Raw genomic sequence first — 27,880 nt, 5'->3', positions numbered from 1 at the left:
GCTTTTTATTGTGAGCCTACTCAAACAATGTTCTACTCACAGGTTTGCGCACGTCAGGTAAGGTAATCCACAGAGGGAACACGATGGGGAGAACGATCAGGAAGGTGACTTGCTTGCGGCGGTTGGAAGGCCAGGCCAGGCTCAGGGGCTGGTCCTCCTCCTCCTCCGCGGCCTCGGCGGTCTGTCAGAGAAACAGATAAACACACAAGAGGAAAGAGGGTCACGTGTGCGGGAACCAGCACGTCTATGAGGGCAAAGGGGGAAGCTGTGGGCTTCATTAGAAGCTTCCAGAGTCTCTCACACACCTCCCACATGAATCTTTTAGGTCTGTGAAACAATTCCATCTGCCACAGTCTGAGTCCCAGAATGAAATGATACACTGCCCAGGTGCGAAGATTTACGAATGTCCTCTTCCCTTTTGTGAACACTGTTAAACTTAACCCTTTCCTCAAAGTTTCACCAAGTCACAAATCAGAAACATTTCATGGGAACTTTATCTGCAGAGCAAAAGACCCAGTAACCACCACCTCTTCTCTTGTCCTTTTGACACAATGACAAAGCTACAAGGATTCCACAATTCAGGCAGATGAAAAAGAGCCTTGACTTTAAGTGAATAAATCAAAGCGCCCACACTTTAATTCACAGAAAGCTCAACTCCGTCCTCCCAGCCCTGGAAGAGTTTTCATGCTGGTGAATTATGGGGAGTTTTAAACCTGCTTAATCACCTCATCCAATGGAAACCATTTTGCTTGCAGAGATCAGCTTCTGCAAACATATGCCCTGATTCTCTGAGAGACACAGGGCGAAAGTAGAGCGAGACCCTGAGCAGGTGGGCTCCTGACTCGGCAGCAAGTGGCGGGTTGACGTGCAAGCCAGAGCGAGCAGCTTCAGAACTCCCCGAGGCGCAGAGACTGGAGGCGGCTCTGGGCCCAGCAGGATGACCATTCGGCTGTCAGACGGGCTCTCCAAAACAGCCCTGCAGACGGCATCGGTCACCCCCTCCCCTGCTTGTTTGAAAATGAAAGCATGGCAGCAGGCTGAGCCTCAGATCTAAAAATACCAACGGGAACTTTGGGGATGCGTCCTTTGGAGCCAATATAAACCCGCGCCTGCCCCCTGCGGCCCTGGCTTCCAGCATCCCAAACTATTTCCAGCAGCCGCGTAGGCTCCCACCTGCTCCTCACATCTTTCCAGGAGGTGACAGAGGGGACACCAGGGATCCGCAGAGGTCATGGAGGGAGCCCTGGCGGCGGCACAGTGGGCTGTTGAACAAAACGCTGGCTGTTCAGACCCACCAGTAGCCTCTCAGGGAAAAGGCCTGGTGATCCGCTCTGTTGAAAGATTGCAGGCCAGGAACTCCACGGGGCAGTTCTCACTCACCGTACACAGCAGGAACAGCCAACCACCTGCACTTGAACTCTCTCTAGGAGTTCAAATGAGAAAGAATGACAAGGGAAGCTGAAGCCAGGCTGGAACAAGTTGGTGATACAAGTTTATCCCCTTTGGGTGCGTGTACAAGGGAGTCGGTAACAGAATCTCTCACCAGCAAACATGAGGGAATCAGGGTTCAGTGGTGCTGGTTATTATCTGTCACCCTTGAGCTGATTCCAGCTAATGCCAGCCCCTTGTTATACAGTGGAACCACCTCACAGGGTTTTATCAGCTTCCCTTGAGCCTCAGGAACTCTGGCTTCTTAGTTGTGCTGCCAGCCCAAAGGCAGGTGGGAGAAAGATGAGCAATCTCTGTCTGTGTGATTTATTGCCTCTGAAAACCTGCTGGAGGGTCAGCTGTGAGTCCGTTCCTACTTGACAGAACATAACAACCCTTTTAACCCAAGAGGATGTTTGACCTTCCCCTTCCCCCTCGTACCCCCTGCCCCATGACATCACTGCAGGGTTGTGGACTAGGTACTCCCCTCCACAGTACCACCAAATGGGCTTGAACCACCAAACGTTAGGCCAGAAGTCCAGAACAAACCATTAGTGGCACCGACGGAGGGGCCAAGGGGTAATTATTTCAGTTGCCTGAGCCTCGTTAAATAGAACCATCCCACTCCTCACCCCTCTGCTATGTACTCTGTGTGGGTCCACACACAGCTTTCTTGCCTTGGTCCGGTCAGGAGTGACCCAACCCTGACAGCAGCTTAGGCCTGCTGGGGAGGGACCGGTCTCTTGGGAGCCACCTCCTCTCAGGAGATGAAGCGGAGAGAGAGAGAGAGACAGAGAGAGGAAGAGAGAGAGAGAGGAAGAGAGGGAGAGAGAGAGAGAGAGAGAGAGAGAGAGAGAGAGAGAGAGAGAGAGCAAGCACACGTTATACCCTGATGGCCTGGCTGGCCTCCCAAGAAATCCGCTGGTGATGTCAGGAATCTGAGAGCTGTGTGATCAGGGAGGATTAAGGAGCCGTGCGTTTATATAAACACGTTGCTGCACCCTTTTTAAATTGACGACTGTGCTTAGAAACACATTTGCCATCAGATGTGGCAACATGTTAACCTAATGTATATAGGCAGTGGCAGAGAAGAGGCGGGCGTGTCATCTCTGAGAAGCACCCTGTCTCACTGGAGGCAGGCAGTGCTACCCCAGCAATAGATCCACTTCCCCAAGGACTCATCCAGCTGATCTGATGAGCTCATGAAGGCTCCCCACCCCTTCTCCAGGGACCGGCCCCTCTCCGTGGTCCCACTGCCATTCACAACCCAGCACTGTCACCTCCCTCAGCTCGAAATGAACCTTTTTTCTCTTTTTCTGAGCAAAAAAACAAAAGCAACTCTTTATGACTCATATAATTTTAATGACACCAACAGATGGTGACATTTCATCAATAACCCTTCTGCTTATAACCTACGGATTAGCTCCTCTCCCCATCTGCCAAAGTCACCAGGCAGGCAGTGCGACGAGCAAATAGCAGAAAATAATTGTCTGTTTAGATGCATAAGCTCTAAACACACTACTGTCCAATGCAAACAATTAGCTATATTGTATGGTTTCCAAGAGCTGCATGCGAGATGGCTGTTGCTGGGGCAGGAGGAGGAGACTAGGCTGGGGCTCAGTTAGTGCCAACTGCACACTCTTGGGGGAATTCATGGCCTCTTGGAGGTCAAGACCTGCTGCAAGTCTTGGAACAGGAGCCCAGAATCCTGGGGTGGATTCAAGAGGTGTTCTAGGAGCCAGCCTGTCAGGATATTTCAGGGGAAATTCTCTTTGTGTCTCTGCCAAGTGAAATCTCACCCTGGATCAATGGATGACAGCTCGCAAGCTGGTTAGTGAAGCAGGGAAAGAAAAAAAATGCCAAGCCAAGTCTAGGCCCCGTTTTGCCTCTGCCCAGTCTGTGCACTGGCACATTCATTAGTCTCAGCCCCGGGGAAGAGGCTGCTGAAGTTCAGGCTCTGATTCTCCAACTTTCCCTCGAATTGTGACATCCTGGCTTTGACCTTGACACAACTCACCCTTTCTGTGTAAAACTTCTATAGGGTGTTCATAGAAAAGGAAACAATGCAAAATGTGTCATAAAGAATGCAAATGACTCTGGAAAAAGGGGTTTAAAATATTCTGCTGTATAGTCTCCTCCCATGTGATTACTGCCTCTGAAAACCTGTTGGAGGGTCAGCTATGGATCGGTTCTGACCTGATGGCACACAACAACAAGAGCTCTTTAAGGAGCCTTGGTGATGTGATGTTTAACATGCTGGGTTTGACTCCACACCTCTACTCTTGGGCAGAAAGACAGACACTCCTCCGGTAAAGGCTTAGGGGGAGACTTGGAGGATCGTCCCACGACTCAGAGCCAACTTGACAGCAATGGGTTTGGTATTTTTTGGGAGGTTTGAGGTCCCTCTGAAGCATCCAATTGTGTAAAACTAGAGCTGGCAATTACTGCTTTGGAGTTAGGCAGTAAGTGGAGGCTTCATAGCAAGGGGTGGGGTTGTCAACCCAGAGGTACAGGTTTGAATTCACCAGCTGTTCCCTGAAAGAAAGATGTGCAATCTCCTCCCACGTGATTTACAGCCTCTGAAAACCTGCTAGAGGGTCAGCTATGAGTTGGTTCCTATTCAACAGGACACAGATAACAACAGCACTATCTGATATGGCACCATTGATGCGACCACAGACTTTTTGCCTTCTGTGGGACTCGGGTTCCATTTTTTAGTCAGCACACCTCACGTGCAGCCACCAGCAGCCTTCAGTGGAGGTGAGCATGCTGCTATGATGTTGAGTAGTTTCAGTAGATCTTCTAGACTAAGAGAGACTAGGGAGAAAGGCCTGGTAATCTTAAATCTTGTGATCACAATGGTTCACCATTCACCTGATGATGGGGACACCTCAGAGCTGGCGAGGGTTTCATTCCTTTGTGCTCAGGGTCACCACGAGTTGGGTGCCAACGTGACATCAGTTAACAGCCCCTCCCCCCACCCCCGTAGAATAGAAAGTCCGAGATGAAAACACAGGATTCTATGCTCCCACACGGCTGGCTGTGCTGGTTGTTAGACCTTGAAGGTGCCAGGACCACTTCAAGGATGAGCAGATGGTAGAGAATTAGAACCCTGGGTTCCAGTTTCTGTTCAAGCTGTGTTTCCTTGGGAACCACAATCTACAAGTATTCACTGAGTATTGTGCAGAATATTTTATTAGATCTTATTTTAGTGCAGGACTCTTGATTTAAGGGAGTATTGAACTTAAAAGGGGTGGCACAACACACAGAGCCAGAGACCTTCTTGTTGTTATGTGCCATCAAGTTGACAATGACTCATATCAACTCTAAGAATAGTAATTGAACCTGGCCCATCCTGAGCCAGTGACACGATCTCTGCCAGGTGTGAGCCTGCTTACAGTCACTGTATAAACCCACTTTGTATAGGTCTTCCCCTCTTTCTCTGACCTGTCACCATTCCCAGCATGATGTCTTTATCCAAGAACTGGACCCTTCTAACATCATGCCCAAAGTATATGAGATGCAGTTTCGCCATCCTTGCCTCTACGGAGCACCCTGCTTGAATTTCTTCCGAGATAAATTTGTTTGTTCTTTCAGCAGTCCGTGGGATATTCAGCAGTCCTCTCCAACACTACAATCCAAAGGCATTGATTCTTCTTCTATAAGCCTTATTCATTGTCCAACTGTCAGAGGCACAGGAAGCAACTGAAAATCCTATGGCTTGGATCAGGTATACTTTCATTTTTAAACTGACATCACTACTTTTTAGAACTTTGGAGAGGTCCCTGACTCAGAATTTCTTAATGCAGCACATCTTTTAATTTTTCTAAATCTTTTAATTTCTTGACTGCTATGACCATGGATGTTCATTGTGGACCCAATTAAAAGGAAATTGCTGACAAGTTCTATCTTTCTCCATCCATTGTGATGTTGCTTGTTGGTCCAGTGGTGAGGTTTTTTTGTCTTCCTGATGTTGAGATATAATCCATATTGAAGGCTACAGTCTTTGATCTTCAGTTAGCAAGTACTTTAAATTCTTTTTACTTTCTTCAGCAAGGTTGTGTCTGTCATCTGCAGAATGCAGATTGTTGATGAGTCTTTTCTTGAATCTTGAAGCCACATTATTCATAAAGTGCTGATTCTTGAATGATGTGGTCAGCACACTGACTGAATGTTGTTGTTATTGTTAGGTGCCTTTGAGTCAAATATGACGCACAGTGACCCTATCAATAACAGATCTGAACCCTGTTCTATCCTGTGCCATCCTTATCATCTCTGACACACTTGAGCCCATTGCTGCAGTCATTGTGTCAATACATATTACTGGAGATCTTTATTTTACTGACCTGCCCCCTTTCCAAGGAATAGCCTCTCCTAATAACATGTCCAAACTATGAGAGATAAAACTTCACTATCTTTGTCAACAAGGAACACTCTGGCTGTAATTTTCCCAAGATCTGTTTGTTCTTTTGGATTCCATGGGATATTCAGTGTTCTTCTCTAACATCACAACTCAAAGGCATCAATTCTGTTATCCCTATTCCTTATTCAACTTTCAGATGCATAGCAAGTGATTGAAAAGACGATGGCCTACTCTACAACCATACTCAGATTTACTTATTTTATCAGAAAAAAACTTGAGAAATTTGTAGATCAAATTAAGAGAATAAGTGTACATTGTTGAATAAAAATTTTAAAGTTTAAAAAAAAAAAGAAAAGACGATGGCCTGAATCAGGTGCACCTTAGTCTTCAAACTGACACCATTGCTCTTTAGTATTTTGGAGAAATCCCTGACGGTTTCTTGCCCAATGCAAAAATACAGACTGCATGGGGATGGAGAAAGGATACAACCCTGATGTACACCTTTCCTGATTGTAAACTATAGATAAGATCTTATTTATGAAATTAGACAGATGTTATGAGGATATGTGACAAGAGACTATAGACTGTTCTCCATTATATAGTCTGCTTTTTGCTTTAGCAACAGAAAATCTACTTTTAATAGGGGCTAGTATAGGCTATTCTATATAGACTATATTTCTATAGTTCAGCTTTCTTTGCAACTATGTATGAGCATGTGACTAGTTCTGGCCAATGAGATATAATTGAGTGTCATCTTCTGTAACATCTTGGGTGTATATTTAAAGGCAAGGGTGGTGCATACTTCCTCATTCATTCTTCTGTTTTGCTGGCTGGAATATGGGCTTTCTGGCTGGAGTGAAAACAACCATCTTGAACAGTGAGACAGAAGAACTATCTAGAAGATGTGAGTTCCCAAAGCTCATTGAGAATAATTCAAGCCCTGGATGGCTTATCGTGATCTGAAAGCAGCATAAAATTCTATCTTTTCAAGCTACTGTTATTTTGGGTTGTTGTTTTTTTTAAATTTTTATTTTATTATTTTTGTGTGAGTGTACCGTCAAATCAGATTTGACTGGTACAGGAGGAGATTGTCCCTCCTTCCCCGGCAGAGCATCTGGTGGATTCGAACCGTGAGCCTCTGGGATTGTAGTTGCTATTTTGTGGTTTTGATTGCTAACACTGGAATCTTACCCTAACGGGTCCAGTGTTCCGTTTAAAAGGACTTACAGGAGAAATATCACTCAACTCTCAGCACCAGGAAAAGTCATGCTTCCTCTGGGAAAGTTTAAAAAAATTCAGGATACCATGGATCAGGTAACTGATACTTTTTTGGGGGGCTTTGCTTGCTGGGGAGTTCAGAGTCAAATCTGTCACACCCTCATGCAGTACCACAACTCTGAGATGTGTGGCACATCCTTCTCTGTGAAAACCTCACTCCAGTCTTAGCATTTCCTTGTTTTTCTTACCTCTTTTCATATTTTCTCAGACACATTTTATCCAATTTCATGGCATTTATTTTTTAATAAGCAGCTTCAAATCCTTGTGAAACAAGGTGGGGCAGAGTAAGATATGAAAATTCTTCAGTGGTCTTGTTGGTGTATTTTCATTAGATCACAGGGAGTTCTAGTAGTGTCATCCAGGGGGATTTGCACTGTTAACCCCAAAGTGCCTCTCGTATGGTTTGAACCCACCACAGAGTCCAAGGGAGAAAGACGGGCAATCTCCTCCTCTGAGATTTATAGCTCCCAACAATTTGTTGGACGGTTAGCTATGGGTTGGTTCCTACTTGTAGCAATGAAAGTGAGTTTTGTCAGTTTCAGAGGAAAGAGGGAGACATTTATGATTTTAATCTAGATAACAATGGTACCACTACATTCTGAGATTCTTTGCTGTCAAGTTGGAAGAGACTCGCAGCTGAGCCTCCAAGGGTGGAGACGGCTCCTTTTTCTCCCATAAGCAGCGGGTGACCATGACCCACCAGAGAGGTCCCACCTTTGAGTTAGCAGCTCAACACCTCCCTGACTATGAGACTGAAATCTCGAGATCTGGCATCAGAAAGCCTCCAGATGGGAGAGGCCAGCTGCTGGGGTCAGTCCGCATCTCCCTCGAAGTCTTTGGAGCAATCAACTTATTTTGATTTATCCAGTGAAGGGGGAAGAGTCATGGCAGCTTGTCCGCTATGGTACAGCAGCCTGGAAGTCTGTATCTAGGTTCGCACTGTGTCAATCCTCCACTGTTTCCACTTATCCCTGGCGTAAGTGGGCATCAGGCCCCTCAAGGAAGTGTACACAGGTTTTACCAGCTCAGAGGTGCCTCTGCAGTCAGAAAACTTAATTCTTTGGAAGCAACCCGATTTCTAACTCTTCTCTGTGAAGGACACTGTGCGGGATTTCAGGACGAAGGTGAATCCATATTAATATCATCTCTTCTATCAGAGAATTAAAATGACAACTGGGAGGCAATCTGAAAATAGGCCATGTTCAAGTTCAGTTGTGTCAATCAGTAATAACATCTCATCTCCCGTTCATAAGGGCAAGCTCAGATTTGCCTGAATGTGCCCAGATGCCAGCTCTGTTGGAGTTGGACTTTGCCTGGAAATGAAGCTCTCAGTTCTCTGTCCGCAACCAAAGGACCCTTCACTTCAGGACACAAGAGTACCTGCCCCGCCCCTTGTTGGGGCCCCTTCAACGTGGCTCTCTAGTATGATATGATGCTGAATCAGAAGACAGACTGTTCACTGTAAAATTGCAGACAAACTGGGCAAAGGTGCATAATGTACTTCTTCTTAAAAAGGATGGTCTTTAACGTATCAATGATTGCTATTCCAAGAATTTACAGTGAGAGGAAGAACCTCACAGTTTATATTTAGCCACATAAACGTCCTAATGCATAACTAGGTAAGGCAAAGCTCACAGAATGTAGGGCATGCCAGAAAGTAGTCAAAGGAGCCGAGGGGGTTTGGATGGGAACCCAGATCCACAAAAATACCCACTGAATCTTAGACATGAGGTTGGGAGTGTGCACCAGAATATCAAAAACATCTCCACAAAACTCACTGCTGGTGAATCAGAACAGACTTATCACCGACACGTCCGCAGGTTTTCAGAGGCTGTAAATGGCACAGAAGGAGGTGACTCATCTTTGTCAGATGCAGCAGCTGGTGGATTTGAACCACATGCCTTTGGGTTGGCAGCACAACTTTTTAGCCACTAGGCAAGGTTTTAGAAGGGTCCATAGTAAGAAGTGTGAACTATCTAGGCTATGTGGGAGAAATTCTCTGTAAACTGTGGCTGCGAACTCTGAGACGAGTCGAGGCTGCACAGTGCCTGCTAGAACCAGCCCCTCCCTGATGCCCCTGCCCGTCCCTTCTGCCCTTAGCCTCAACTCTGTGGCTGACTGGCTGTACGACCATGGGCAAATCAATGAAAATGCCAGAATCGCTGAAGAACATCTCCCGGATGCAATCTGGAGGGCATCTGTTTCGATGCACCTCACTGCCTTTTAGGCCCCAGGAGTCCTTAAAAACCATGTCGCTGTCAGCCAGAGCTTCTTTGTCCCCAGGAATGTTTTAATAGGGGACCACCTTTCTGTCCAGGAACTTGACATTCAATTCATCATATGGACAATAATAGATCACAAACCTAGCTGCCATCACAGAACTCTGCAGTCATTAAGAATAGAAGCTCCAGGCAGGGAGAGGAGGCGGCACCGAATGTCAGGACTGGCAGGGCCCTGGCTTACTGAGACCATGCCCTGGATCTGATGGGTGCAGATTCTGAGGTGTGTGGCCTGCTGAAAAAATATCACAATGGTTGGCTGGGCCTAAATGACGCTCTGACACCCAGATCAAGGCTCTGCCCTACTGTTCCATAGTGCTTCCTACTCACTCCTTAAAAATCACTCTGGATGGGCTTTGTGTCCATCTACACCTGGCTGGCTTCCCAACTTTGTCTGATGATGAGCTTCACTTATTAAAGCAAAACTACACTTTTAAGTGACATAATTTTGTTTGATTTTCTTTCGCTTAGACTAATTTCTAGTGGTTTGGGTAACTTCCATTCCCCCTCCCCCCCTCTCTTAAAAAGCTGGTCAGGCAGCGAGCTCTGGTGGCCTAGTGGCAAGAAGCTGCACTGCAATCCCAGAGGCGAGCAGTTCGAATCCACCAGATGCTCTGCTGGAGAAGGAGGCACAATCTCCTCCTGTACTAGTGAGATCTGATTTGACGGTACACACACACAAAATAATAAAATAAAATAAAAAGCTGGTCAGGAAGGGCTGAGAGTACTATGTTCATTCCCTATGATCAGATCCCTGGGATATTCAGAGAAACTCTGAAGGAGAAGTGAAGGGCAAATTTATGGATGTGGAGAAGGAGCTTTCTGATGGCCTCTCTCTTCTTCTGTCGTCTTGAGGTGTCAATTGAAAAAGGAAATGTGGGTGCTGATAAGATCCCAGTGAATGTCTAATGACATAAGTGCATGTTACAAAAAAGACTTGTTCTTCAACATCTTGGGTCAAGCAAGAAAATGCAGAAACATAGCTGCGGTTTGATCTAGTAGGGATGGCAACCAAGGACAGCAGTGGTCAAAATGAGGACTTGAGATTTTATGTGCATTTCATGGCTTGATGTCACCCTTGGTCCCCATAACTATGGTTAATCCTGCGTCAGCTACTTTCAAAGTGGATATCCAGGGAGCAATCTCAGAAGATGGATGGAGCCTGTTACAAGAATAAACTTTTCCGATGCTAACTTTGTCAGGAACGGAAATGAAAACAAAACAGTTGCTGTGTGAATCAGCTCTCACTTATGGCAACCCCAGAGGTGTCAGAATAGAACTGTGTCCTCTAGGGCTTTCCATAGCTGAATTTTTGGAAGACCGGGTCTTTTTCCCCCCAGGTTCCCCTGGGCAGATTCACACACAAGTTTTAGTTAGTGGCTGAGAACATTAACAGCTTAAACCACCAGCTATTTTCAGACTCAGCATTCAGTGCTATAAGGCCAAGCCAGCGCCATAAGAATATACCAACATGGAACTAGCTGTTCCTCCTCCTACCTCTTTCCCTCATCCTTCATTATTGAAACATTAAAAATACTCTTTGACAAAGATGGCATGTTTTACTTTCCCAGTGAAGTTTCCTTGGGAACTGGTGAAATGCTGTATGTGCCTGTACAATACATGTGTGGGAGGTTCCCAGGGAGAGAACAGATCTTGAAAGGGCCTCACCTAATGAGGAAATCGTGAAGAGAAAGAAAATTCAAAAGGTGAAGAAGATTCACTTCTCGTATGGTCATGTTATATAGAAACAGTCTTGGTTATGAATTATGGTCCACAATGTTCTTTAACATTTTTGTTACTATGAAACGAACTGAGATAACCCATGAAAAGCACTTAGAACAATGCTTGACACATCCTACTCAAACCGGGGCCACTGCAGGGGTGCTGACTCCCAGCAACCTTTCACTGGGTTCTTGAAGCTGTTAAATGTTAAGGGAGGAGATTGCCCATGAAGCACTGGTGGATTTGAACCATACCTTTCAGTTAGCAGCCTAACATTTATTGTACTACCCTACCAGCATTCTTTGCTTGGTACATAGTAAACAACAAGTGTTGGTGGCTATTAATTTTAATGAATGCTTAGGAAAATGATTTCTTCAAAGAGGAAAGCAGAGATTCGATTTGGCAAATTATAATTATTCTCCCAGCAGTCAAATTTTATCATTCTATTTTTCAGTGTGAAAATGGAAATCGTAATAATTTTGTTCCTCCACCTGTCCACCCATCCAACATTTATTGAGCCTTCATTGATTGTCATATCAGGGATCTAATTTTCTTTTTCTCTTTGGCAATATAAATAAATCAAACATCTTTGTAAACAAGTTAAAGCAAAAATCCCACAGCCCTAACAGAGGAAGTGCTATTTTCTTGCAGTAGGTAAGCTTTTAGTGGATTTTCTATCAGAAACAGAGCTTCCAGGCAGACGCTGAGACTCACAATATTGTGACACCTTGATTCTGTGTTTTGTGCAGAGCTAAAAACAATAGTAGGGTTGGAATCTGTCTAAGTTAGAATTACCAAAAAGCACACAGTCACATTTTAATACAGTGGAAGACTGTGAAATCAACAAATTCTTGGCAAGTATGAGGTGCCTCGGCTGGGCATTCCTTAGAATGTGCTTTTTTGTGTGAGCTTCAATCTCTCCAGTGCTTAAGGACAAAGGACCTGTTCAAACTATGCTCCCAGAGACATCTTGTTACCGTGTGTGAGCTCAGAGACTGGCTCTGGTTCTCGTCTTCATCTCTCCTACACTGACTGGCCGATTAGTGGAGTCCAATACTAATAGACTTCATTACATCAGCTGACAGCTGAAACAGAACATTATCCAGAAAAGTAGAAAGTTGAGAGGCTGACCCCAAAGAATATTCACTGCTGGCTACTGATCATCTCAGTTTCATAGACCCAATGGCCTGACCCCAAAATCTCTAAGTGACACATGGGAAAGTGAATTTTTTTTTGGTCCTGAAACTAGAATTGTAATCTTGCCACATAAGACATGGTGGATCACTCTTGAATTCAATTCAGGGTTCTTGAGTAAGGCTGCTAAGAATTCTTAATACTAAGAGTAAGGTTTATTTTGTCTTTTTGCTTTGAAATGGGAATGAAATTGGGGGATTCTCGGAGAAGAAACATTGCCAGACTCCAGGATGGAAAAACCAAAGGCTATCTTTGGAAAGCTCAGTTACTCGAAGATTTGAGTTCTTACTGACCATATGGACATGGATCTATTTAAGGATCTCATTTGTGAATAGATTTGTGTTTGGCTTGGAAACAAATCAATGTATGCACTTACTATTATTTATTTTTAAATTGTCTTTTCACCAATTTTAAAATTGAGTCTTAGAAAAATCTAATATTTTTCTCTCCTTTCCTACATGTCTTTCTTTGCATGTGTATTTTTTTTATCGGCACTTTTCAATCTCTTCACTCTCTTTTTCTCTTTTCGGTCTCCATCACTTATAGCTTCCTGTAAACCAAAAAAATATCTCATTCTGGAAAACACCACCATCTGAGCTGTCTGCCTGTGTGGACATCCTGAACCAACAGAGCTAACATTTAAGCAGCAAACAGATTTACCTTTTTTTTTTTTAAAAGTGATAAATCTCTTTCTGCTCATTGGCAGGAAAGAAATCACTCTCTTTGTAGTCTGGTACCCTATACATATAGATGGGGGTGGAATCGAGCATCAAGATTTAATAAATTAAACCACAAAATGAGAGTTTCATTCAGCAATGGCAACCCGAAAACAACTTAATCTTCTACTTTTACAAGATTGTGAATTGAAACGAAGGGATCAAGACATTTTGGTGTGAGTGATGAAGCTGTCTTGGCCTAGGTTTCTCATGGAGCCAAGAAACCATTTTATTATAATGTAAAATGGCATCTGGGCAGTTTGGTGAAATGCAATTTCTTCCCTTTGCTTTGCATTCTGCCCAAATAATCCGGAGGTGTAACCTACAGAGAAGATGGATGTCTTTCTGCATTGCTAGTGTAAATTGGTTTTTGTGTCGTTTTCCTGGGCTTCGTAAATCAGCCGCTGATACCAATCGTAATAGATTTGTCAACATAAAAGCTACCGGGGAATCATAAAAAAAAATAATTGAAAAATCATTCTCTTTTGTTTCATTATCAATTGCAGTAAAATTATTCATGGGAACAGTAATATTAATGTTAGTAATTTTTCCCAGTGTGGTAATGGAGTTTTGTTCCTTTTTATTAATAGTCAGCCTTGAATTTATTTTATGTGAACAATTAATAGCCATTCTTCAAACTCCTTCAGAAGGCACAATGACAAATGGAGTTATTAACCTCCGTCTTCAGTGACGATGCCACTCCTGGTCAACAATCAAGGGTAGTCAGAAACTCATGAGTCTGTTCTATCTTTTCAAAAGTGTTTAAAAGATCAGAGTGCATGTGAAGCTACTTTAGGTTGCTAAGTATGCCATGTCATTAGATTGACTTCAATTTTTCTTTTAAAATATATGCACACATTGAAAGGGAAAAAAAGAAAAGAAAGTCCTTTCTTCCAGAAACCAAGTGCCAAGGCCCAGCAGGTTATTTTTGTGTCGTTATGTGTGTGCCGTCCAGTTGCCTGTGACCCATAGTGACCCTATTTATAGCAGCTCTCTGAAGCCTGCCCTGTCCTGAGCCAGTCTCACTAATTCTGACACACCAACCCCATTGTCCCAGTTACTGTATCAATTCATCTCATCCAGGGTCTTCCTCTTCTGCACTGTCCCTCCACCCTTCCAAGCATGATATCCTTCTCTAAGGATCAATCTCTCTAGGCCACATGCCCAAAATCCTACCCTCCAAGGAGAAACTTGGTTTCACCCTCTCTAAGACAGACTGACTTGTTTTCTTCGCAGTCCATGGTATGTTCAAGACTCTTCTTCAGCACCACAATTTGAAGGCATTGATTCTTCTTCTGTCATCCTTAGTCACTGTACAGCTCTCTGACATGTAGCAAGTAGTTGAAAAGACCATCGCCTGGATGAGGCACACCTTAGTCTCTGGACTAACATCATTGCTCATCAGCACTCTGGAGAGGTCCTTGACAGCAGGTTTTCCCAATGCAATTAGTCTTTTGATTTCCTGACTGCTGGTGTTAAGAGTGTTGATTGTGGAGCCGAACAAGCTAGAAAACTGTTGACAACCTCAATCTCTTCTCCATAAGGCACCCTCGTTCTGGCTGGGTTTCTAACTGAGTGGGGCTCTTTGAGAGTGCAGCTCCTTTCCTGAGGTGATCCCTGTTCCAACATGGCTCCTTGTTGTTGTTTTTAAGAGCACTGGGTGGGCTCTAAGTTAAAGCGACCTTATGCACAAGACAAGGACATTCTGTCATGTTCTGTGCCATCTCCACAGTCTCTGCTCTGCTGTACAATCTCAGTGTCACTGAAAATCTAGACTGCTGGAGAATCTTCCACTATTGCTTTATCTTTTAATATCAGCCTCTCTGCTCCAGTATTCTCTTGTTTGTTGGCAGTGGTTGGACAGAGATCTGCAGCTTCCTTCATTTCTTGGGCTTCAGGTTCCTCTTATTGTGCTTCACGGATGTTCCATCGGGGGCACTCTGGTGGCATAGTCTGTAGGGAGTTGTCTGTTAACCTAAAGACTGAATTTTGGGTGATCCAAATCCAGGAGAAAGATGGACACTCTCCTCCCGTGGAAGGTGGAGACCCGGAAGCTCAGTGAAGGCCAGGGAGGGTTCGGTTCTGACTTGGTGGCCGTGAGTGGAGTTGTTTTTGAGATGTTCCCCGAGATTGACTAATTCCAGGAGTAGGAGGCAATATAGCTCTGGGCTACCTCTAAACTTTCTGGATGGTGGGCCTGATTTTTATACTTGAGTCATTTTGGAAAAGATCCTTGTTCTCTGAATATCAGGAGGGGCTCCCAAACTCTGCCTTAAACCTTACACTGCTAAGAATTTAAGGGATTACCAACTGTGAGAAATATTAGGGGCAAAGGCATCATCACATAGACTGCAGGTACTAACTGCTTGGATTGTTCTGGAAATCCTTATCGGAGCTAGCATTCTTGACCACCGTTCATGATGAAATCTCTCTAGAGAGTTCTAAATTCATAGCTGTGCCCTTTAAACAACAGCACTCCCTAACAAACTGCTGGCCTTGATAAGGAAGTCTTCTCATCCTCACAGATCCAAATTTAAGAGTAGAGTGATATATTTAAACCTTCTCTTCTTTTTTACACGAGCTCCAAGGAAGTTAAAATCACAGTCACTTCTGCTGCTCCCTTCCTCATCCTCAGTCACACAATACTCAAACCTGCTAAAAATGCAGAGAACATTCTGATCAGTAGCATGAAGCTTGAGGGAGTTCTGGTGACTCACGGCTAAGGAACTATGCTGCCAGCACAAAGGTACGTGCTTCGAATCCACCGGCTGCTCCTCCAGAGAGAGGTGGACAATTTTCTCGTGTGTGACTTATGCCTCTTAAAACCTGCTGGAGGGTCAGTTCTGGACAGTTCCAATTCGAAGGTGCACAACAACAGTACGAAACTTGATGAAAACAGATCCTAAAAATTCTGCTGTGTTTGAAGACTAAATGCTCAAAGAAGTCAGGAGAGGATTGCCAAAGGGAGAGAGAGGTGATACTGGTCAAGAGAGAAAAGAAGGAAAAAACTGCTGGGAGCCTGCATTTTACTTACACACACAGTCTGTTGCAGACACACAGTACACACACATGTTGTTGTCTTTGTTATGTGCCGTCGAGTCACCTGCGACTCATAGCGACCCTATGTACAACAGCCCTAAACCCTGCTCTATCCTGTGCCAATCTCACTGCCTCTGACACACCCATCCCAGATTACCCCAGTCACTGAATCAATCCACCTCATAGAGGGCCTTCCCCTCCTGTGCTGTCCCTCCACCCTCCCAAGCATGATGTCCCTCTCCAAGGACCGGTCCCTCCTTACAACATGTCCAAAGTATGTCAGACGAAGCCTCAGAATCCTTGTCTCCAAGGAGCCACCCGGTTTAACCCTCTCCCGAATGAATCTGTTTGTTTTCCTAGCAGTCCATGGTACCCTCAATACTCTTCTCCAGCACCACAGCTCAAAGGCATCAATTCTCCTTCTATCCTCCTTATTCATTGTCCAACTTTCTGATGCATAACAAGTGACAGCAAAGACCATGGCCTAGATCAGACGCACCTTAGTCTCGAGAGTGACATCATTGCTCTCAAGTACCCTGGAGAGGTCCCTCACAGCAGGCTTTCCCATCGCAATATGCCATGAACACGTATATCAACATTTACATACCCTGCTGGCACAAAGATTAAGCACTTGGCTGCTAACCAAAAGGTTTCTAGTTTAAACCTGCCCAAGGGGTCTGGCAATCTGCTTCTTTAAAGACTGTAGTTTAGGAAACCCTGTGCAGTGGTTCTAACATGTTGCATGGGGTCAGATTCACAATGCATTGGAATCAAAGGCACACAGCAAGCAGTAAACATGCACCTATATACATATATACATACATGCATACATACATCTATCTATCTATCTATCTATCTATCTATCTATCTATCTATCTATCTATCTATCTATCTAATTTTTAAAAAATCTTTCCCCTAGGAATGTGGATTTCTTATATAAACCTGCTTAAGCTTCTACACTTTGGGAACTGTCTGTATATCTGGATAACTCTTAAACTAGTACAAGAATACATCTGATTTGATTTCCCCCAGGACGGAGAGAAATCTTAGAGGAAAAAATGATGTAACAGTTATACCAGATAAAAAGTCATCTCACAGAAATGAAAAGGTTGCTAACTGCTACAGAGTCAGCCCCTAAATCCGGTGAGGCTGTGCATATCAAGAATGAAACACCCCGTTCTTACACCACCTTTGTGATGAGCTGTGGCTGGGGTCACTGTTACCTACAGGGTTAACATTGGTGGGTTTTGGGAAGCAGGCCACTAGGCCTTTATTCCTACTTTGTCTGATCCTGGAAGCAGTACAGATGCCCACATATTGTTACATTGTTGTTGTTGGGTGCTGAGTCAACTATGACTCATAGCAACCCCATCCACAGCAAACTGGAACGCTGCCCTAGCTGGGAATTGAACCTGGGTCTTTCACATGGAAGGTGAGAAATCTACCAGTGAACCAGACTGCCACTTCAGAATCCAAGGGCTTTGTAGGAAAGAACCTCTTCTCTCCCACGTGTGTGTATTTAAGTGGCTTCCTTGCTGTGCTTTACAGTGTGAGGATCATGGTGCAGAGAGGCAGTTTCGAGACGCTCACAAGTCAAGAGCATGAACTTGGCTGCTGTCTCCATGAGCAAAATGAAAAGGTGATCAAATACTGGTTCTGGGTGAGAGGGAATTCCTCGGCAATGTCTTCAAACCTGGCAAACTTCTCAACACTGACAATTCAGGAAGGCTGGTATATACACAGTGGCAGCTCCTATCTGTTTTCTGTGGTAGAACCAATAGCACAGCATCAGCCGTCGCTGGGAGGACGCATTTACAGAAAGCCATGACACAGTGAAACGATTTCCTGGCTCCCCAGAATAGACAGGCAATGGAAGGCATCTCCTGCAAAGGGGCTTCCTCTATCAGAGAGACTGTTCCATCGCCAACATAAATCTGTACTGAAACGAAGTGCCGATGTAAAATCAGATCCCTCACAAACGGGTTTAAAAACAGCTGGTTAATTGTATGAGGAAGGCTGACTCTCAGGAGCACATTAGCATTACGTGCGTGTTGCAGGCGGCCCAGCACTGCTGTTTATAAAAGCGATGCACCCCTCTGTCTTCACACAGCTCCGTCAGGGCGCACCTTGGGAGGAAATCACCATCAGGAGACCCCACAGACTCACCCCTGTGCAGCGGTGCTGTGGGCGGCCTAAGCATTCTGCTTCCATGTTCTGGCTTTAGATTCTAATTCATTCATCCAGAGATGGCAAAATCAACTAAAGCTTCCTTTACTTGTTCACTTACTGTTGTTGTTGGGTGCCATCAAGTCAACTCCGACTCACAGCCACTCTGCGAACAAGAGAGCTGAGCCCTGCCCTATGCTACACCAGCCTCACATGGTGCAGGGAGGAAAATGTGCAACAAGGAACGACTGGAAACCCAAGTTCTTTAAGAACTTTCATTAAAATCTCAATTGAAAAAAGAAACTTGACAACACACACACAAGCAGTGGCTGTGCGGTTGGCACAGAGCGGAGTAGTGTTTCATGCTGCTCTGCACAGGTCTACCAGCGACTTCCATCCTACCTGCACCCAACAACGATGCACTGCCTATTCTTTGTGCGGTGTTAACAGTTAATATAATAAGATGTTAAGTGAGAAAGTGGGTGTTTGAGTTTCCCCAGAGGTGCCTAGGAAGCAAGGCCTGGTCATTTACTACATTAAAAAAAAATTCTCCCCTGAAAATACTATCGAGTACAGTTCTCCTCTGACACAGGGGCCACCATGAGTTGATGCCAGTTTGGTGGCATTTGGTTTTGCACAGTGCTTACTACGTGCCAAGAAAGAGTCCCAAAGACCTTGATCCATCCACGTTATGAGACTGGTGCTGTTATTATTCTTGTTTCACAGAGGAGAATGGAGAACAGAGTCCAAAGTCACATAGTAAATGGTAGAACTGAGATTTGAACTCAGCAGCTCCCCAGAAGTGGGGATCCTAAGAATGAAACCATACTGTCTCTTTCAATTTCAACCATTCTTCTTGTTGTTGTTGGTGTTGTTGAGTTGTTGTTGTTAAGGTACCGTTGAGTCCACTTCCTGACAGCAGCCCTCCAATCAACAGACTGGATCTGCCTGCTCTCGCTTCACCCTCCCATTCTCTGTCGTGCTTAAACCCCAATCACGGCAACCAACTGGTTTTGTTGAGGATCTTCCTCTCCTCCACCGGCTCTCCAGTGTTCCAAGCACGATGTCTCCTTCCAGGGCAACTAACTAGCTCCAGATTCTGAAGCTACGTGTATATGGAAAAGCCTACCTCCCAACGCGGTTCCCTATAACGCAGATCATGTCTTGTGTTCTGAGGGTCCTTATCGTCTCTAGTGAATATTTATATGTCATTTTGCTCTCACACATATATCATATAGTGGGAACAATTTGGCAAGCTGCCTTTTTCATTTAACAGCTTGAACTTCATTCCATATTAGAACAAGAAGAGCTTCCTCAGTCTCGTCCCCTCCCTCGCCCCCGAAGACTGCAGATGGTCCAAGCCAGGGGTGGGCAAATTTCTGCTGTATAGGACTAGACTGTAAATATTTCTGCCTTTGTGAACCACATGGTCCATATCACATATGCTACTGCTGCTTTTTGAAAACGTCTTTAGAAAATGTGAAAATGGTTCTGAGCTCACGAGCCACATAAACAAAGGCTGCGGGCCAGACCCTGCCCGCGGATCAAAGCCTGCTGCTTCCTGAGACAACATCTCTTAACTTTGGTTTGCGACTCATAGTAACCCTATGTCCAATAGCTCTGAACCCTAGTCCACCCCGAGCCAGTCCCACAGTATTTGACACACTTGCTCTGTCGTCTCAGTTACTGTGTTAATCCGTCTCACCCAGCATCTTCCTCTTCTACGCTGTCCTTCCATCTTTCTAAGCATGAGATGCTTCTCTTCAAGGATAGGTCCCTCCTGGCCACATGCCTGAAGGCTGTGAGACAGAGCTTCAAAATCCTTGCCTTCAAGGATCAGCTTGGTTTCTCTCTCTCTCCAGGACAGACTTGTTTGTTCTCTTGGAAGTCCCTGGTATGTTCAATACTCTTCTCCAGCACCACAACTCAAAGGCGTCAATTCTTCTTCTGTCATCCTTAGTCACTGTCCAGTTCTCTCATGCATAGTAAATAACTGCAAAGACCATTGCTTGAATCAGGTGTCCCTTAATCTCCAGACTGACATCATTGCTTTTTAGCACTTTGGAGAGGTCCCTGATGGCAGATTTTTCTAATGCAGTTCATCTTTTGATTTTCTGACTGCTTGTGCCAAGAGTGTTGATGGTGGAACCGAGCAAGCTGTAATTTTTAATGACTTCAATCTCTTCTCCACCTACCACAGTGCTGCCAAATGGCCCAGTGGTGAGAAGCTTTGTCTTCTTGACACTGAGCTTCAATCCACAGTCCCTGACCTTCTGCAGCACACGCTTCAGGTCCTCCTCAGTGTCAGCCAGCGAGGTTGTGCCATCTGCATAATGCAGGGTATTGCTGAGTCTTCTTCCAACTCCTATACCACACACCTCCTCATAAAGCCCAGTCTCTTGAATGATCTGTTCTGCATACAGATTGAAAAGATATGGAGAGAGGACACATCCCTGACACACTCCTTTTCTGATTTTGAACCATGCAATGCATCTTGTCTTTTTCCACTGGGTCTGTTCTTAGCCATTCTCAAGAGAGCCGTCTTCCTATAACACCAAACCAGTCCCTCTCACACATGTGACCAGGATGAGCAGCTGTGGCTGATTTTTCAGAAGTAGGTCACCAGGCCTTCTTTCTGAGGTACCTCTGGGAGAACTAGACTCTCTAACTTCTCCGTTCACAGTGGAGAGTGTGAGTTGTTTGTAGCACCCCACCCTGCTTGACTTTCTCCACGGCTCTCGCCATCATCTGTAATTACATCTTGTTTTGTATTTACAGTTGCTCTGACCTGAAGTAGCTGGGAAGCTCTGGTGGCTCTGGTAGTGGTAAGAAGCTGTGTTGCAATTTCAAAGGCACATGGTTCAAACCTACCAGCTGCTCTGTGGGACAAGGATGGGCAAGCCCCTCCAGGCCAATTTTCTGCTGCTGGAAACCCACTGGAGGGTCAGTTTGGGCTGGTTCCTACTCCATGGCACATACCACCACCACCTGCCCTGCTAGAACGGGTTCCATTCACTGCGGTGCCCCAGAGCCCACCATGCCACTTGACACATTTGAGGTGAATACATGAACTGTTGGGAAAAGGTCAGCTTAATCTACCTTTTGTGGTGGCTCGCTCCTCACTTCACCTACTTTGGTCTCAGTCCTGCTGACATCCTCATTCATCATGCATCTCCCTTTAAAGGTTTTACACGCACTGTCACCTTCACCATCTTTTTCTTTGAGCAACACACTCCTACTCATCCGTCAATGCCCAGTTCCAATGTCACCTCTTCTACGAATGGTTTGTACTTCCTTGACTAGGATGAAATATCCCCTCTGGCAGATTTCCAGAGCACTCTGTACCAATCTCTGAGTCATAGTTAGGTTTCCAGCACAAACCTTTCTTGATTTATACTCTGAATGCTTCTAACTATATTTGAGAAAAATTAAAACCAAATTCTATTTCACCTACAGTGAGTTCCTTTCTGAAAGTGCTATACTGAATGGTATTTCAACGGCTAGTTGTTGTTGTTGTTGTTATGTGCCGTCGAGTTGTTTGCGACTCATAGCGACCCTATGTGCAACAGCCCTAAACCCTGCTCTATCCTGTGCCAATCGCACTGCCTCTGACACACCCATCCCGATTACCTGAGTCACTGAATCAATCCACCTCATAGAGGGTCTTCCCCTCTTGTGCCATCCCTCCACCCTCCCAAGCATGATGTCCCTCTCCAAGGACTTGTCCCTCCTTACAACATGTCCAAAGTATGTCAGTAGGGGCACATATTATGTGGATTTCCAGCACAGAACTCTGTGCTAAGTGTCTTCTGTACATTATCTTTCAGGCCCTAATAATCCTAATAAAGAAAGCGTTATTATTATCTGTCTTAGAGAAAGTGCATCCAGAATGCTCTTTGGATGTCAAGATGACAAAGGCTTCATCTCACATACTTTGGGCATGTTGCTGAGAAAAGCTATTTGTTGGAAAAGGAGATCATGCAAGAAAAGGCAGGGGGTTGTGAAAGAGAAGACCCTCGACGAGATGGAAAAACAGTGGCTGCAACAATGGGCTCAAGGGTGTCAGAGACGATGTGGTACAGGGTTCACTCAGGATTGTTCATAGGTTTGCTGTGAGTCATACTCAACTTGATGGCAGCTAACAACAACAGCAACAACAACAAAAAGTGATCTAACATACAGTGAGGCCAGATAATCTGCCTCTGGTGGCCTGCGGGCACACCACCAGGCCGTCTTGTGCTCACCGTGTCGGGTGGTCCTTTGTTCTGTCACGCTGTCTGGCTGGTGCACACATCTGTCCTGCTTCTCTGTGTCAAAGCCCGGGGTGTATTCTGCTTAGAGAGGGGCCCAACTCCCCTGCAACAAGGGCCTGCCCTGTGGTGGGGCACATATGTCCTTCTGCTAGCCAGATGGAGAGGCATGGAATCTGGGCTGCCCTCTACACTTCTGATAGTGCATCCCCAAGGGCAGCCAGGTGTCCTCGGAGCCTGCTGTTTACCCAGGTGGACCGAAGGCACTTAGCCAGCTCACTCTGAGCTGGTGCAGCGACCCCAGGGCAGGGGGCAAAGGAGCCCCCTCGAAGGGAGAGGAGATAGGGGAGGAGGCCCAGCAGTCTCATCATTAACTTGAAACAAAGAAACTTTTCTTGCTCCTCCAGGGAGGGAGGGTAGTAATAATAACTTTTCAGAAACATGCAGACTCTCTCTACTGCACAGAAAGGAAGAGGGGGTGCTGACTTGCAGCCTGTGGTCTATTTGACTAGTGACAGTGTGGAACTTTGCGGCTCACTGGGAACATCCTGACTTGAGAAGGTGGCCTTGAGCTTTTAGCACAAGTGCTACTCAGAGTGCGGTCCTCACACCAGCAGTCTCAGTATCACCTGGGAGCCAGTTAGAGACGCAGCCCAACCCAAACCTACCAAATCAGAGGAGCCCCAGCCCAAGCCTACAGAATCAGAGAGCCCCAGCCCAGACATAATCAATCAGAGTCTGAATTTTAGAAAGACCACCAGGAAATCTATGAGCAGATTTCAGTTTGAGAAGCACTGACCTAGGATTCCTGGTTAGAAACACAGGTTTGGGCTTCATGCCTTCACAATTCTGATTCACTAGACCAGGTGGTAAATCAGGCTGGGATCTAGAAATCTAAAAAGCACCCCTGGGGAGCCTGCCTACTTTCCCCAGCAGCTGTGGTCTAGGGGCAGTGTTCTGGAGCAGAAATGGAGCAGAAGTCATTGGATTTAGACATGAGCTCTCCACCCTCCTGCCTCTGAGCTAGGTGATTCAAGTAATTACTTCAGCTTTCTGCGTTTCGGCTTCTTCAACAACACGGGGCTTTAACCGTAAGAACAGTATTATGTATAAAGTGCCTAGCAGAGCATTTGTACACCTGTTCTCAAAACCCGTTGCCACTGAGCTGGAGCGGACTCACGGCGGACCCTCCGCTGGGTTTCTGAGGTCACCTGCATGAGAAGTGACCGTTCATCTTTCTTCCTCAGAGCTACTGGTAGATTCGAACAGCCAGAGAGAGGAGGCCTTTGGGTTAAGGGTAAAATTGGCAACGGGCTGCACCAGTAGTACCTTTACAGGCCAACTGTTCTGTGACCACGTTCTTGCCCTGCAGGTGGGAGATCTGTGTGCGATCATTAGCCAAGGTCATGTTCAACTATCATAGAGGCTTGTATGGTACTAGAGGCTGGACCAATTTCAGAGGAGCCTTTGGACCCACTCAGAAGAAAGGTCTGGAGAGCTGTGCCTTAAAATTTGGCAATAAAAATCCATGGATGCAAACAGTCCAATCCACACCAGATCTTGGGAATGGGGTGGGACCAGGCAGTGTTTCATTTCATTGCATTCTGAGTAACCATGAGGCTAGGCCTCCACAAGCAACACTAACACAGTTACAAAGAGACAAATAGCTGCAGTAATCACTATTAGATCAATGAGCTACACAACTGGTTACACATTTGAACAGTGAGTTGGGTCAGAGCAGAGGCAACAGGAAGGTCAATGGGTCTGCTCATCAGGGTGTAACGGAGGTGATTTCTCTGCTATTTCCCCCTAATCTTAAAGGCATGGAGAAAGAATGATGCTGCGGCTACCATGTTTTCACTTTAACAGTCAACTGGGAATTAAGAATTCCTGGGTCCGGCCTTCCAGAGAGTCTGTTTTGTCAGGGTTAGGAGGTGGCCCAGGAATCTGGGTTTTCATTCCTGGGAGATTCTGCTGCATGAAGTCCTCCAACTTCACTCTGAGAGGCAGTGGCTGAGAGAAGGTGCTCACCAACTCGGTAAACCCAGAGCGTTATGCACGAGGGGCCCGGGGCAGGCACAGGAAAGCTCTGAGGATGACTGAGCCCGGGCCTAGTCCAGGGCTTCCTATGTGAATGAATGCAGGGTTCTGTGCTGCTTGGCTGGGGCAACCCCAAAGACCAGAGGGAGAGGGCAATACCTGGGCTTCGGCAGCTTCGATGGTGTGGGAGAGGTTTCCATTCTGGACGGGCTCGGAGGCATCACTAGGGGGCGTCATCTCCATTTCTGTGCTGGTGCTATTTGGGAGCTCGATTTTGTCTGTGACAGAATTGAAACACAAACACACAGAGAAAGCAAATGAAATCAATCAGGGAAGAGGAGAGCCTTGCTGAAAAACGGAACTGTAAAAGGTCGGGCCAAGAGAGCTGGAGCTGCATGTCTCTGAGGGACGATGGGACCGAGGGATGGGGTCAGACCAAACACTAAAGGAATGTCCACCATCCCTCAGTCTGCCCTCTGCGTTCTCGGCCTTTCCCCTTTTCTGACAGTTCTCTGACTTCCCACACCAGCTTGGGGGTTTGGGTGCCCTAACAGCTCCCAGGGGAGCCTATTTTCTAGGTGAAATCTACCAACACACCGGTTAGCTACTATTCAAGAATGTGAATACAGAAATTTAAAAGTCAAAACCATACGGAATGTAAATACTATTTTGTGCCAGGATCATAGCATAAGCCTTTGTCTTACAGAAAAAAAGGTCTTTTCTTGGTACTACATTCCGGAAAGGACCCCAGCCCACCTGGGTCCCAGACTTGGTCTGCCACTATTAGCTGCCACCTCAGGTGAGTCCCCGCCTTCCTCTGGGTTTCAGGAATCTTATCTGTGAACTGAGGTAGGTTTGATGGATTGATTCTGAAGTCTATCGACTGCAGCTCTAATTCTCTCAGACTGTGAGTGGATAAATGAGTCCCAAGCTAGATGGACATGGGGAAGGCAGCTGGGGAACCCAGCCCCTCCTTCCCAAAGTCCCTAGAGAGGGCCAGTTAGCGCATTCCACACCTGGGTGGCCTACAGCAGCAAGTCAGGGAGAAGCAGAAGACACAGTGCAGGGAAAGCCTGTATGGTTTCCAACTGAGGGGAAATGCTTGGCCAGAGAGAAGCCAGGTGTCCACAGGTATAGATTCAAGCTTCCTCCTGAGATCTGGACGAAAATAGGAGATTCTGGGCTCTGAGACAGTGAAATCAGGCAGCCCTTGGTTCCTAGTCTGACTCTGCCACTTCTGCTGTGTGGCCCTTAGTGAGAAACCTGACCTCCCTGAGCCTCAGTCTCCTCATCTGCAAAATGGGGGTGATGATGACAATATCAATCCAACAATAGCAACAATTACTATTACAACCAACAACAACAAAACCACTCTAAGTGCTACTTCTGGAAGGGTTAAAATAGGAAAATGTGTGTAAAGTCTGTCCAGTATCTGGTATAGAGCAAGGAAGCAGGAAACATAGACTCTTTCTGTCCTCCTCAGTGCCTCTCTGCATGACAAGATTCTGGGCAGTGAGAGTTCAGGCACCGCCAAGGTCAGCCTCCACATCAGTGGGAGGGAGATGGAGAGACCCTGAGACCCTCAGGCTGTAACGGGTCAAGTGTTGGTTTTCTGAGGCTTTGTATTTTGGTATCAGGGTTGCTGGGGGCGAGGGTGGGGTTAAACTGCTCACACAGCATCACAGTCTTGGTTTCTTGAAACTTCAGAAAGATTAAATATTTCTATCAATTACTTCTGGTGGTCTAGATCATAGGGAGCTGGACTTCTCACTCAAAGGGTGTGACTTATACCAGTTGATCGTAGTATGCCTGACTCAGTCATGTGGTCTCTGGGGGTGACTGGTAGGAATGATGTACTCTTCGGATCCAGGCAGAGAGGATCAAGCTCACCTCAGCCTGGGTAAAAAGGCAGAGGTAAGAGGCTCCCAAACAGGTATGAGCAGATGAAAAGAAACAATAACCTACGAGGCATAGTATCTAGCCTGAGTCACCAAAAAAAGTATGGGGGGAAAAATCTTCGGATTTTAGAATTCTTAAAATTCTATTTTTTCAAGCCCACCACCCATCCAGTGGATTGTTGTATTCTGACTTATGTTGCTGTGATTATGATGCCAACTGTAGTATTTCAAATCTTGGTAGGGCCAATCCATGGAAGGGCAGGCTTCAGTCCTTCCAGACTACAGGCGGAGGAGAAGGCCTTGGAAATCTACTTCTGGAAAAACTTGTCAATGAAAGCTTTAGGAAAAATGATGGAATCTTGTCTGATATTTTTCTTGAAAAAGAGTCTTTAAGTTGGGAAGGCATTCGAAATAGGAGCAGGGAAGAGGTGCCTCCTTGAAGTAGTAGTTCTTGGGTGCTGTTGTGTTGAGTAGGACTCAAATAGTGACCTTACGAACAACAGATCTGAACTCTATCCTGTGCCGTCCTCACAATCACTGACACACTCAAGGCCAATGCTGCAGTTACTGTATCAGTTCATCTGGTTGAAGGTCTTCTTCTCCTTTGCTGTCCCTGCATATTTCTAAGCATGATGTCCCTCTCCAAAGAAGAGCCTTTCCCAGCAACATGCCTGAAGTATGTGAGATGAAGCTTTATGATGTTTGCCTCCAAGGAGCACTCCGGTATACCTTCTATGAAGAAGAATGTGGCATTAGGATTGGAGGAAGACTCATCAATAACCTTCATTATGTGATGATACAATCTTGCTTGCTGAAAGTGAGGAGGACTTGAAGCATCTGCTGCAGAAGGTTACACACTGCAGCTGTCAAGCTGAATTGCATCTTAACATCAAGAAAACAAAAATCCTTGCTACCGGACTGACAGGAAATATCATGAGAGGTTAAGAAAAGATTGAAAGTATCGATGGTTTCATCTTATTTGGATCCACCAGTCAATACACTTGGTACCAGCAGTCAGGAGATCAGATATGTTATTACACTGGGAAAGTCTTTAGTCAGGGACCTCTCTCTTCAAAGTAGAGACCATCTCAATAATGGTGGTGGAATAAAACTTTTAGGACCTTCATTTGCTGATGTAGCACAACTAAAAATGGGAGCTGAAAACGTCCATGAGTAATTATAACATGGAATGAACAAAGTATGAAAAACTAGAAGCTGTCAAAAAGGAAACAGGACATTTCAAGATTGTTATTTCAGGCATCAGTGAGCTGAAATGGACCCGCATTGGCTATTCTGGATTAGATAATCACATAGTCCACTAAGGGGCGGTGGGGATAACTTGAAAAAGAGCAACGTTGCAATCATTGTAAAAACAAAATTTGGTGCCTTTGAGCTGTGGTGGTGGAGAAGACTATTGAATATACCATGGACTGCTAGGAAAACGAATGGATTTGTCCTGGAGAGAGTGGAGTGAGGCTGCTCCTTGGAAGTAAGGATTCTGAGGCTT

General features: G+C 45.5%; 1 protein-coding gene across 2 annotated transcripts in view; it reads right to left on the bottom strand.

The window, feature by feature from the left end:
- SLC24A2 (solute carrier family 24 (sodium/potassium/calcium exchanger), member 2) overlaps positions 1 to 27,880 on the bottom strand; it is a 311,194-nt gene that overhangs the window by 17,800 nt on the left and 265,514 nt on the right. For both annotated transcript variants that reach the window (XM_006881276.1, XM_006881277.1), the window contains 2 exons: positions 24,635 to 24,753; positions 41 to 172 (listed from right to left, as the gene is read on the bottom strand). In XM_006881276.1, the coding sequence (XP_006881338.1) occupies positions 41 to 172; positions 24,635 to 24,753 (251 nt within the window). The remainder of the gene's footprint in view (positions 1 to 40; positions 173 to 24,634; positions 24,754 to 27,880) is intronic.

Source organism: Elephantulus edwardii, unplaced genomic scaffold (genome assembly GCF_000299155.1).
Source record: "Elephantulus edwardii isolate Elephantulus edwardi_28Jun2011 unplaced genomic scaffold, EleEdw1.0 scaffold00014, whole genome shotgun sequence".
Lineage (NCBI taxonomy): Eukaryota > Metazoa > Chordata > Mammalia > Macroscelidea > Macroscelididae > Elephantulus > Elephantulus edwardii.
This window is presented reverse-complemented; position numbering and strand designations above follow the sequence as displayed.